Here is a 12,784-nt window from a genome sequence, read left to right on the forward strand (position 1 = left end):
AATAAATTTAGGTCTCTATATACCGGGAGCTGGGGTAGCATAGTGGCTAAGACACTTGCCTGCTAACCAGACGGCTGGCGATTCAAACCCACCAGCCACTCCTCGGAAGGAAGGTTGGGCAATCCTACTTCCGTAGTGATACTGCCTCAGAAACCCAAGGAGGGGTCGCTATGAGTCGGGTTTGACTCGACAGCACATAACAACAACAACAACAATATACTTACCTGGAGCTCTGGTAACATAGCACCTAAGCCAGTTGACCATTAACCAGAAGGCTGGCAGTTCAAACCCACCAGCCACGCCTCGGAAGGAAGGTTGGGCAATCTACTTCTGTAGTGATATCGCCTCGGAAACCCAAGGAAGGGTCTCTATGAGTTGGGTCCAACTCTACTGCAAACAACAACAACAACATATACTTACCTATTTTTGATAGTTCATAGTAGTGCAATCTTTTTGTGTCTAACTTACTTCACTACGTATGATGTTTTCAAACTTCATCCATCTGTAGCATGTATCAGAACTTCACTTCTCTTTGTGACTGATATTGGTTAATAGTTTATTCCATTGTACATATATGCCACATTTTTATCCATTCATCTGTTGATAGGGATTTGTGTGGTATCCATTTTTTTGCTATTGTGAATAGAACTGCAGTGACCATTGGTTACACGTATCTGTTTTTGTCCCTGCTTTCAAGATGTAAGAGTGGAATTGTTGGACGCTAGACATTTTTGAAGTTCATCAAAAGATATTATTACTTTGTTAGGAAAAAAAAAAAAAGAATGAAAGAAAGAAACTCACTGCCATCAAGTTGATTCTGACTCATAGCAACCCCCTTTGGGTTTCTGATATGGTAAATCTTTACTGAAGTAGATTGTCAAGCCTTCCTTCTGCAGAGTGGCTGGTGAATGAACCAACAACCTTCAGGTTGGCAGTCAGACACTTCAGGCACTATGCCACCAGAGCTCCTTGTTAGTAAGAATCTCAAATTAAATTATAATGAAATTCAGAAATCATTTTCTTTCATAGAGTTGGTTCATAAGTATTTTTATTATGATGACACCTTGCTTAAATATTTCTAAATTAAGATTTTACTAAAAGGACTTCATGTGGATTATTATGATAGTAGAAGAAAAAATTTAATTTGCCAAAATGTGTTTCTTTTAAAGCATCCTTTGAGAATATAATTTATCTTATTAATGTAAGCATCTAATACATTTTCTTCCAATGGTTAACTCTTGCTTGTCATGTTGTTTGTAGGTAGTTCGATATTTGGCTGGTTGTGGACTGCAAAGTTGCCAGATGCTGGTATCTAAGGGATATCCAGACATTGGGTGGAATCCTGTCGAAGGAGAGAGATATCTTGATTTTCTCCGCTTTGCTGTCTTTTGTAATGGTATGACTTGATTTCTTGGGATTTTTTTTGATTTATTAAAACTACATGAAATTAAGTGTATTAAATAAGGAATCATCTCACTATTTTCATAAGGAAGTGAAAATTTAGTAAAGAAACAATATTTTCTAATCAGCTTTTTCACAGTAATAATTTATTTTACAATATTTATTTTTGTGGTGATGCCATACTTAATTAAATTAAAATATTTAGACACCTAAATTCTTATAAATTTTTGTAATTGAATTTGAATGATAGCAATGATTATGGCCTTATTCCCCATAACAAATTAATGAGTTTATGCCTCTGCAACATTTTTCTTTACTCGGAAAATTTTAAGTGCAAAAAGAGAAATTTGCTGTCTAATTTGTATTAAATTTTGATTTTGGTACTAATTTTCTGGGTTTAGTTTTGGTTTTGTTTTTTAACAACATTAGATTATAATAAATATTTACTCCATGTAATCAGTATTTGTTTATATGTGTTCCCCATTTGATTGTAGGGGAGAGTGTGGAAGAGAATGCAAATGTCGTGGTCAGATTACTTATTCGGAGACCTGAGTGTTTTGGCCCCGCTTTGCGAGGGGAAGGTGGAAATGGTCTCCTCTCAGCCATGGAAGAAGCCATAAAGATAGCTGAGGATCCATCCAGAGATGGTCCCTCACCCACAAGTGGATCCAGTAAAACACTGTAGGTGTAATATATACCCCCTCAAGAGTGAATTATAGTACCTGACTTGAAATTTTTATAAAACATAATTGGCATTCTATTCATTGCAAAGTAATTCTCAGTTATGCAAGTAATGTTGTATGGATTTAGTAGAGAGACATTTTGGTTTTAGGAGGAGCTATATTTTACAAATTTTCCCAGGAGGCATGTCAAAGTGAATAATCACAAATGATGGGAGGTAAGTTAGGAATTAGAGTAGAGCATCCTTTCATCCTCTTTTCTGGAATCCCCCGTGTTGTTCTAAGTGTGAGGAATAAAGTTCTTGGTTAAGGTTTTGATGACAGATAGAGGAAGCAGTCATGAACTCACATTTCTACGTACTATCTGTTGTTAATACTTAGTGTCATTTTAGGCATGTCAGTTACTGAGTCTTCAGATTTTTTTTTTTCTTAAATTTCTGGAGCTGAGTGTCTTACAAGGCGATCATGAGACCACTCCACTAACCACTGTCACAGATATGATATAGGCCTTATTGGGGGAAACTTTCAAATTTTCAAGCAGAGAAGTAGCAGAAGTCATACAGTCCTGCCGACCCTTATTCTTCCACATACAGATGGAGCATAGAGGTTCTGCACACACCGTGGCTGGGATACTTGTCTGGGGGCACTCCAAGAGCAAGAATAAGCCCATCCCTACCCCTGTAAGATATACGTTCATTAGCCAAAGAGTAGCTAAGGAACCTTTCATTTCTCTAAGGAGTAAAAACTATACCAAGAGATCTCTGACCTAGGACCACACCACACCTGAGAACAACTATACATGAAAACATGAAGATGTCACCCAAGCTCTCACTATCACTCTGAGACTGCTGAGTCCAATGAAGTTAGCCCTCCACTAAGCTACCAAAGAAGAAAGGACAAGCATCTCCACGGTCATCCAGACTTATCTCATCAAAGAGATGATAAAATATTTATATTGATATCAGAGAGGTGGCATCTTAGTTACAATCCTAGTTATCTAGTTCCGCTATAACAGAAATACCAACAGTGGATAGCTTTAACAAACACATTTATCTTCTCACAGTTTAGGAGTCTAGAAGTCTGAATTCAGGGTGCTGGCTCTAAGGAGAAGGCTTTTTTTTCTCCTTTGGCTCTGGTGAAAGATTCTTGTCTCTTCAGCTTCTGCTTTATGGTTCCTTGGAGATCTCTATGTATCTTGGCATCTATCTTACCCCATTTCTGTTTTTTTTTCTTGCTTATTTAATCACTTTTATATGTCAAAAAGATGATTCAGTCCATATCTTACATTAATCCTGTCTTACTAACATAACAAAGACAACCCATTTCTAAATGGTATTATAACCACAGGCATAGAATTTACAATACAATTCAGTCTATAACAGTTACCTAATGTTGTCATAACAAAGAAGAGACCAGAAGTGGGTGAAATTAAAGAGTAGATATTTCTTCTGTCACTGTTCTGGAAGATAAAAGTTCAACTCAAACTCTCAGATACCAATTCCTTCTATGAGCTTCTGTCCTACTTTCTGGTGTCTGCTGGCAAACCTTGGCGTTCCTTTGCTGCTTATAAATGCCTGTGTGGAAACTTCCTCTCCCTCTGTGTATCTATTTTCCCTTTTTATAAGGTAGCACTAAGAAGTGATTAGGTTTAGGATCCACCCTGTTCCAATATGACATATTAATATGATAAATGCAAAACCCTTATTTCAAGCAGAGGTACAAGGATTTTAGTGTATTTTAATTTAATTTAATCCATGACAGATGGGAAGAGAGACATGTTGGATTTGGGGGAGATTTGGGGTAGGATAGGTGGTATAGAGATAGGTGAACAAATGAAACAACATTTATAAAGTACAAGTATCCCCAGATTTGCAAAAGTTCCCTTTACGCCACTTTGCTTTATGAGATACCTACATTATTACCGGATTTTGCTAACTGAAAGAAATAGAAAGAAGATTTTTACTGTTATGAAGTGGAACTAGTGTTGAGTGTTTATTTTCCAGCGAGCCATTAATGGGGCAGTACGCACCCAGAGCAGTGAGAGTGGCATTACCCAACTCCTTCCCCGGGAACTAAACTCAGCATCAAGCTGCCATAGCTTTGAAATGCGTGTGTATGAACACTATATGTACATGTTATTTTAAGGTTTTTGTGTTATTTCATATGATTTGATAAGTTTTTTTTTTTTTAGATCTGGAAATGCTCAAAATTTTTTCCCATCATAAATTAATGGTAATTGCTTCTTTATGACATTTGGCTTACGAAAAATTTCATAGGAACTCTCTGCTTTCAGATATCGGGGGAAACCTGTACTATAAAATACTAACACCCTTTTTATAATATATCAAATTAGTAATTGTTCTTCCTTTTTGAAGAAATCTTAATTATGAAATTCCCACAAATGTGTTTATTGTGATAGAATGTCAGATCTCATCTTTAAATCATTGTGATTTTCTTTTAAATGTGCCAAGATGTAAATAAAAATCATATATGAAAACTATAAGGAAAAAAAATGAATATTTTAGTGGCCCCTATCTTCTGATAGGTATGTAATAGACCTAAAAGATCACTTTATGATCCTGTTTACTTTTCATTTCTTTGAAAAATTTACAAAAGTGATACCGAAGAAGAGGAAGATGACACCATCCACATGGGGAATGCAATCATGACCTTTTATGCAGCATTGATTGACCTGTTGGGACGCTGTGCACCTGAGATGCATGTAAGTGTCTTGATGCATAGGAGGAGCAATCTTGACTTAACATTTTGTGCTGAGACATTGGTAGCTGGCAGGCACCACAAAAGCACTCAAAGCCAGCAATCTTCATACTCCATTAGAAGTAATAGCCCAGTCCTAATTGCTCAACAAGCGTTTGCTTAATTGAATGTCTTACTGGTTGTAAAAATTAGTAATGAGATATCAGTACAAGTCATTGATAGGATAGTTATTTATTTCTAAATTCCTAAAACTTTATAGGAGCCCTTGTGGTACAGTGGTTAAACATTTGACTGCTTACTAAAAGGTCAGCAGTTTGAACCCACCAGTGCCTCCCCAGAAGAAAAGACCTGGCGATCTACTCTCATAGAAATTACAGACTAGAAAACCCTATGCAACAATTCTGCTCTATCCTATAGGGTCACTATGCTTCTCAATTGATTCAATGGCAAATACCAACAAAGCTAATATAACCTCCCTATACTTTAAGAAGGAAAAAAAATCCTGTTTACCCTATATAATTCCCTCTCCTATTTTAGTGCCCACAAAAAGCAACCATTGCTACCAACGCAAGTTTTCTTTATATACAATATCATGTCCCTGTAAACAAGCTACTATATGGTTGCCATTGATTTGAGAGAAAGGTAGGGGAAGAGGGACATAATGAGGAAGGAAAGAGTTCTTCAATGTAAATCAGTTTCTAAGTTTTTTGATAAGATGACATTAAAAATTTGTGAAGTAGTACTTATTTTTACCTGTAATACCCTTTCATATTTTCTGTTATGTTGTTGTTGTTATTTTTCATTGAGTCGGCCCCGACTCCTAGCGACCCCTCCTTGGGTTTCCGAGGCAGTTATCACTACGGAAGTAGGATTGCCCAACCTTCCTTCCGAGGATTGGCTGGTGGGTTTGAACTGCCAGCCTCCTGGTTTAGCAGTCAAGTGGCTTAGGCACTATGCTACCAGAGCTCCTTTAATATTTTCTACAGTATTTTAATTTATTCTGTTTTGTTTTAATGTATTCATTTAAAAATGCTAAGCAAGGCTCATAAAATTGGTTTCATGACCTGTTAATGGGAAACAACCCAGAGATAGAATCACATTGGTCAGTGCTGGGTAGAAGGTTATGAAATGCAGATATGCTTCTGCACTGGTGTAAGCATGAAGTCAGGAGAACTGTTACTTATGGATCCCCTCTTTCTCCCACCATTTACACTCTTTGTGAACAGAGAAGAATCACTAAGAATGGAGAAATGCTAGAACACCTCCTGTCCAATTTTTGCAAAAACCTAACTTAAATGTTAATGTGACTTTCTTCTGAGTAAATGGGAATGGAATAATAATAATTATAATAACACTTGTATACTACAGGTGATCACGGATAAAAAAAGAAACAACTTTCTGCTTACAGTGTTTCCTCCTTTTCTTATGAAAATGAAAAGGCCAGAGGAACGGAGAAAAAAATTAAGTTAATAGAAATTTTGTTCTATTTTCATTTCTGTATTTAGGTGGAAAACAAAAAAACTAAGTAAATTCATAAAGGACAACCTTGGCACATCTTATTAATCTCCAACAACTGTTATTTTAGAAATTGAGCTTGTGGTTTGCATCCAGTGGTGGAAGAAACAGACACCTGTCCTGCTGTCTGGGAATCTGAGGGTGTTAAAGACACACATTGAGAGTCTTGATTTTATCATAATCCATAATAAAAAAATCAAATTCACTGCCATTGTGTCAATTCCCAATTCTTAGTGACCCTCTTTTTGTTTTCCCAGGCATTGGATCTTTACAGAAGTAAATTGCCCCATCTTCCTTCCGTGGCGCACCTGATGGGTTTAGAACTGCCAACCTCTGGTTAGCAGTTAAGTGCCTAAGGCACCACACTACCAGAACTCCTTGTACTTGTGTATAATATAGTATGGAGTACAAAGTACAGCACAGTATAGTCATTATAGTTATTGTATTAGCCAGTGACATTCTAAAAGGACTGTTAGGATTTATGTTGACCATTTTCCCCACACATTTTAAACCTATTCTTTGGAGAAATCCAGTGGAATATAGATAGACATACAATTAAATTCTTACCACAAAGCAAGAAGGAAGCTAAATAAGTTGCAAATATTAGTATATGTTTAAGGTCTAAAGGTAATTGTTTTTCCTTGGATTATTATTTGTTCTTTCTTTGAATTTGGTTTTGCTGAAGATGATTCTGAATTATTATGAAATGATTTAGTTATTCTTTGTGGGTCTTAGCTTTGCATATGACTTTATATATATATGAGAAGAAAAATTGCTAACCTGCCATTCAAAGAATGTGATTTTATGATTTTCTCCAACTTCTGTGTGAAGCAGAAATTTCTACTCACAGGTCCTTTCCCTAATTCTTAACTGCTAGTTTTTTGTTTTTTATTTTTTGGTATAGGACTTTTTTTTTTTTTTATTTGGATGAAGATTTACAGAGCAAATTCACTTTCCATACAGCAGTTCACATATACTTTGTCTCATGTCATTGACCACAGTTTACCACAATGCAACAGCTCCCCTCCCACTTCCTCCCATAGTTACCTCTTCCCAGTGTCCATCCCTCCATACTCTCCTGCCCCCTGAGCTGTATCCCTGTGCATAAGCAGCCCTTCCTTCTCCCATAATTGTTCTCTCCAGGGCGTGTGTCTACTTGAGGTAAATATTTAACTCACGTGTCTGTACTTTGTTTAGTTTTTAAGGAAAAATAAATTAATGTTTTTTTTTTTTTTAATTCAACTTGAGAAGTATTTTCAAGAAAAATTTTTTTATTTTATTATGTACATCCTTGATTAATAAAGATATCAAATCCATTTTTACCCTCACAGTAATCAGACAGGTGCTTTGGTAGCATAGTGCTTAAGGCATTTGACTACTAACCAGAAGGCTGTGGGTTCAAACCCACCACCCTCTCCTCAGAAGGAAGTTTGGACAATCTACTTCCATAGTGATACCACCTCAGAAACCCAAGGAAGGGTTGCTATGAGTTGGGTTGACTCAAAGACAGTGAGTTTTAGAGTTAGTATTCAAATGTCATCTGTATAAAATACTAAATTTTCTCATATCTGGGTCTTTTGCTGAGGTTTTTTATTGTTATTTTCTATTGATCTTCTTGTTTATTTCTAATCAGTAACTCTTTGATTATTGTGAATTTATATCATGATTAAATAACTAGTAGAGCTTAGTGTTCCACTTGATGCATAGAATATTTCACTATATGACATATAAAAATTTGAAGCACTTTTTACAATGTACTGAAGTTAAGTACCTTCTAGGAAACCACATAGATAACTTTACTATCAGCATCAGGTTCTACTTGGATTCTTAAACAGAGGCTCATATTATATACTGGTATTTATATGTAATTTCTTGAGGTAAGTGCTGATAGTCTAATCCGAGTTTCAGTATGTTTTAACACTTCAAAGAGGCTATAGTATAATTCAGTTTATGCTGAAGTCAGGGCAAGTAAGTATCTGCCTGTAAGCCTGAAAGAACAATTTCTAAAAGAGGTCTAATTTTATGTTTACGTAACAGAAAATTATTTTAGGCTCAGGTTCCTGTGATTCACATTTTGTGCATGTAAGTATAGCACTGATTCTACAAAGTAATTTTAATTTTCCTTTATTTTCTTCTCGTTTAGTTGATTCATGCTGGTAAGGGAGAAGCCATTAGGATCAGGTCTATTTTGAGATCCTTAATTCCACTGGGAGATTTGGTAGGCGTAATTAGCATTGCTTTTCAGATGCCAACTATAGCCAAAGGTAAGACCCTCTTCTATTCTTTGTAATTCAGTGCTAGGTTGGATGACATGATGTTTTAAATAAAATTATCAGTACTCAAGATTTCTCCTTGTGCAGCACAGGTACCCTATGTAATTTTCTTTCTTTCTTTCTTTTAAATACTCTATAAAGTGTATCATTTTATAAAATATTTTCTGTTCTCATTGGCGTTTTTAAATAGCCAACTTTACATTGAGCTTTTGATTATTTTTTTTTTAATGTGGCATTTCTGACACTTCAGATAAGAGAAAATATGTCCCTGAACTGGTTCATGTCATTTCCCTTCTCATGTTCTTTGGTCTTCTTTCTCCTCTCTCTTTCATAACCTCAATTCCTTACTTTACTCCTTTTGTCAATTTTCAGTGTCACTCTTTTATAATGCTTTTCTTTCCAAAACAATAATTTTTGCTTTTGGCTTAGAGATTTACAAATTCCAAGCATGTTGAAAAAACTGTTCTTTTCAAGATGAAAGAAATAATTTTAAAAAGATGTACATGATTATTGAAAACATTTGAAAGATTTGTTAGATCCCAAATTATGCCTTGTTTTTATTTTTCCAAATTTCAGTATTGTTTACTTTTCAATACTTTATTGGGTATTAGATTATTTTTATGCAGACCTCTAATTTTAGAAAAAACAAATTTAGGTAAAATATGCATGTTATAATTCTTTTCATTTATTAATTATAATCCAGAGAAGGCTAGCTTGTAATACTTCAGGTCTAGAACCTAGATCTCACTGTGTACCTGACTTGTAAGCCATATGATTATGAAAAAGGAAAATCTCATATGTACTAATATCACAAACCCTACTCAGGCTGGTAGATGAGCCAGGCATGGCAGGTGGATATTAGAGTGGCTGGAGCAAGCCAGGTAGGCCAGCCAGGCATGGAGGGTGGGTGTTAGAGTGGCTGAGACAGGCCAGGTAGGTGAGCCAGGTGCAGTGGGCGTGTGTTGGAGCAGCTAAGAGAGAGTGGTGGTTTGGAGCAGTTAAGGGAGGAAGTGAGCAGAGTGGTTTGGAACAACTAAAAGAGACAAACTTGTCTGTCATTTTGTTGTATTATGGTGGCTTGCTTGTTGCTGTGAGGCTGGAGGCTATGCCACTAGTGTTTGAAATGCCAGCAGGGTTATCCATGATGGACAGGTTTCAGTGGAGCTTCCAGACTAAGACAGATTCAGAAGAAGTAACAGGCTATCCACTTCTCAAAGAATTTTCCAGTGACAGCTTTATGAATAGCAGTGAAACACTGTTTGGTATATTACTGGAAAACGTTATGAATAGCCCTGAAACATTGTGCAATATAATGCCAGAAGATGAGCCCCTCAGGTTGGAAGGCACTCAAAATACAACTGGAGAAGAGCTGCCTCCTCAGAGTAGAGCTGACCTTAGTGATGTGGATAGAGTAAAGCTTTTGGAACCCCCATTTGCTGATGTGCCATGTCTCAAGATGAGAAGAAACAGCTGCAAATATCCATTAATAATTGGAACATGGAATGTACAAAATATGAACCTTGGAAAATTGGAAGTTGTCAAAAATGAAATGGAACACATGAAGATTGATATCCCAGGCATTAGTGAGCTGAAATGGACTGGTTTTGGCCTTTTGAATCAGATGATCATGTGATCTAGTATAATGGGAATGACAAATTGAAGAATGGTGTGGCATTCATCATCACATAGAGTGCATCAAGATCTGTCCTGAAGTACAATGCTGTTAGTGATGGGATAATATCCATACATTTTTGAGGAAAACCAGTTAATACTACTAATATTCAAATTTACACACCAACCACCAAAGCCAAAGATGAAGAAATTGAAGATTTTTACCAACTTCTGCAGTTTGAAATTGACTGAACATGCAATCAAGATGTGTTAATTATCACTAGTGACTGGAACACAAAAGTTGAAAACAAAGAGGAATCACCGGTAGTTAGAAAATATGGCCTTGGTGATAGAAATTATGCTGGAGAGTGCATGTTAGAATTTTGCAAGACCAATGACTTATTCATTGCAAATACCTTTTTTCAACAACACAAACAGCGGCAATATACATGTACTTCACCAGACAGAGTAAACAGTAATCAGATTGACTACATTTGTGGCAAGAGACAATGGAGAAGCTCAATACCTTCAGCCAAAAGAAAGCCAGGACCTGATTGTGGAACAGATTATCAACTCCTCATATGCAAATTCAAGTTTAAGCTGAAGACAATTCAAAGAAGTCTATGAGAGCCAAAATATGACCTTGAATATATCCCTCCTAAATTTAGAGACTATCTAAAGAATAGATTTGATCCATTGAATACCAGTGACTGAAAACCACAGGAGTTGTGGGATGACATCAAGAACATCATCCATTAAGAAAGCAAAAGGTCATGAAGAAGACAGGAAAGGAAGAAAAGACCAAAATGGATGTCAGCAGAGACTCTGAATCTTGCCCTTGAACAGAGAGTAGATAAAACAAATGGAAGAAATAACAAGATAAAATAGCTGAACAGAAGATTTCAAAAAGCAGACCAAGAAGACATAGTCAATTATTATAATGAAATGTGCAAAGACCTGGAGTTAGAAAACCAAAACGGAAGAACATGTTTGACATTCCTCTAGCTAAAAGAACTGAAGAAAAAAAAATTAAGCCTTGAGATACAATATTGAAAGATTCTATGGGCAAAATATTGAATGATATAGGAAACATCAAAAGAAAATGGAAGGAGTACATGGAGTCACTGCACCAAAAAGAATTGGTTGATGTTCATCCATTTCAGAAAGTGGCTTATGAGCAAGAACCAATGGTATTGAAGGAAGAAGTTGAAGCTGCACTGAAGGAATTGGTGAAAAGCAAGTCTCCAGGAATTGATGGAATACCCCCTGTGATGTTTCAACAAATGGATGCCCTGCTGGAGACACTCACTCAGCTATGCCAAGAGATTTGGAAGACAGATACCTGGCCAACTGCCTGGAAGGGATTCATATTTGTACCCATTGAAAAGAAAGGTGATCCCACAGAATGTGGAAATTATAAAGAACAGTATCATTAATATCACACACAAGTAAAATTCAAAAACAGTTGCAGCAGTATATTGATAGAGAACTTCTAAAACACAAGCTGGATTCAGAAGAGGGTGGGGTGTGGAATGGGGGATATCATAACTGATGTTAGATGGATCTCAACTTAAAGCAAAGAATTCCAGAAAGATGTTTACTTGTCTTTTATTTACTATGCAAAAGCATTCTATTGTGTAGATCACAACAAATTATGGATAACATTGAGAAGAATGGGAATTCCAGAATACTTACTTGTAGTCATGAGGCATCTGTACATAGAGCAAGAGGCTGTCATTTGAGCAGAACAAAGGGATACTTCATGATTTAAAATCAGGAAGGGAGTGTGTCAGAGTTTTATCCCTCACCATACTTATTCAATCTGTATGCTGAACAAATAATCCAAGACCTGGACTATATGAAAAAGAACATGGCATGAGGATTAGAGGAAGACTCATTAACAACCTGTGCTATGCAAATGGCACAACTTTGCTTGGTGAAAAGTGAGGATGACTTGAAGCACTGACTAGAAGACAAGGGAAGCAGCAGTCAGGAAATCAGATGACATATTGCACTGGGCAAATCTGCTGCAAAAGACCTCTTCGAAGTGCTGAAGAGCAAAGATGTTTCTTTGTTGACTAAGGTGCACCTAACCCAAGTCATGGTGTTTTCAGTCAACTCATATGCATGTAATCTGAACAGTGAATAAGGAAGACCAAGGAAGAGTTGATGCTTTTGAGTTGTGGTATTGTTGAAGTGTAGTGAAAGTGTCATGGACTGCCAGAAGAACTAACAATTCTGTCCGGGAAGAAGTACAGCCAGAATCCTTCTTGGAAGCGAGAATGCTTATACTTTGTCTCACCTTCTTTGGCCATGTTGCCAGAAGGGACCATTCCCTGTAGAAAAATAGCATGCTTGGTAAAATGGTGGGTCAGCAAAAAAGGGGAAGGCCCTTAACAAGGTGGATTGACACCATGGCTGCAAATGATGGGCTCAGGTACAGCAAGGAGTGTGAGGGTGGTTCAGGACCAGACAATGTTTCATTCTGTTGTACATATTGTCACTATGAGTCAGAGCAGACTTATTGTCACATAACAACAGCAACTAGATAGATAGACAGATAGATAGATAGGTAGGTAGGTAGGT

General features: G+C 36.6%; 1 protein-coding gene across 1 annotated transcript in view; it reads left to right on the plus strand.

The window, feature by feature from the left end:
* RYR2 (ryanodine receptor 2) overlaps positions 1-12,784 on the plus strand; it is a 1,099,979-nt gene that overhangs the window by 783,077 nt on the left and 304,118 nt on the right. Inside the window, exons 45-48 of the mRNA XM_007942720.1 lie at positions 1,261-1,396; positions 1,896-2,082; positions 4,698-4,803; positions 8,458-8,578. Of these exons, the coding sequence (XP_007940911.1) occupies positions 1,261-1,396; positions 1,896-2,082; positions 4,698-4,803; positions 8,458-8,578 (550 nt within the window). The remainder of the gene's footprint in view (positions 1-1,260; positions 1,397-1,895; positions 2,083-4,697; positions 4,804-8,457; positions 8,579-12,784) is intronic.

The sequence above is a fragment of the Orycteropus afer genome, unplaced genomic scaffold (genome assembly GCF_000298275.1).
Source record: "Orycteropus afer afer isolate SDZICR_OR568_19922 unplaced genomic scaffold, OryAfe1.0 scaffold00096, whole genome shotgun sequence".
Classification (NCBI taxonomy): domain Eukaryota; kingdom Metazoa; phylum Chordata; class Mammalia; order Tubulidentata; family Orycteropodidae; genus Orycteropus; species Orycteropus afer.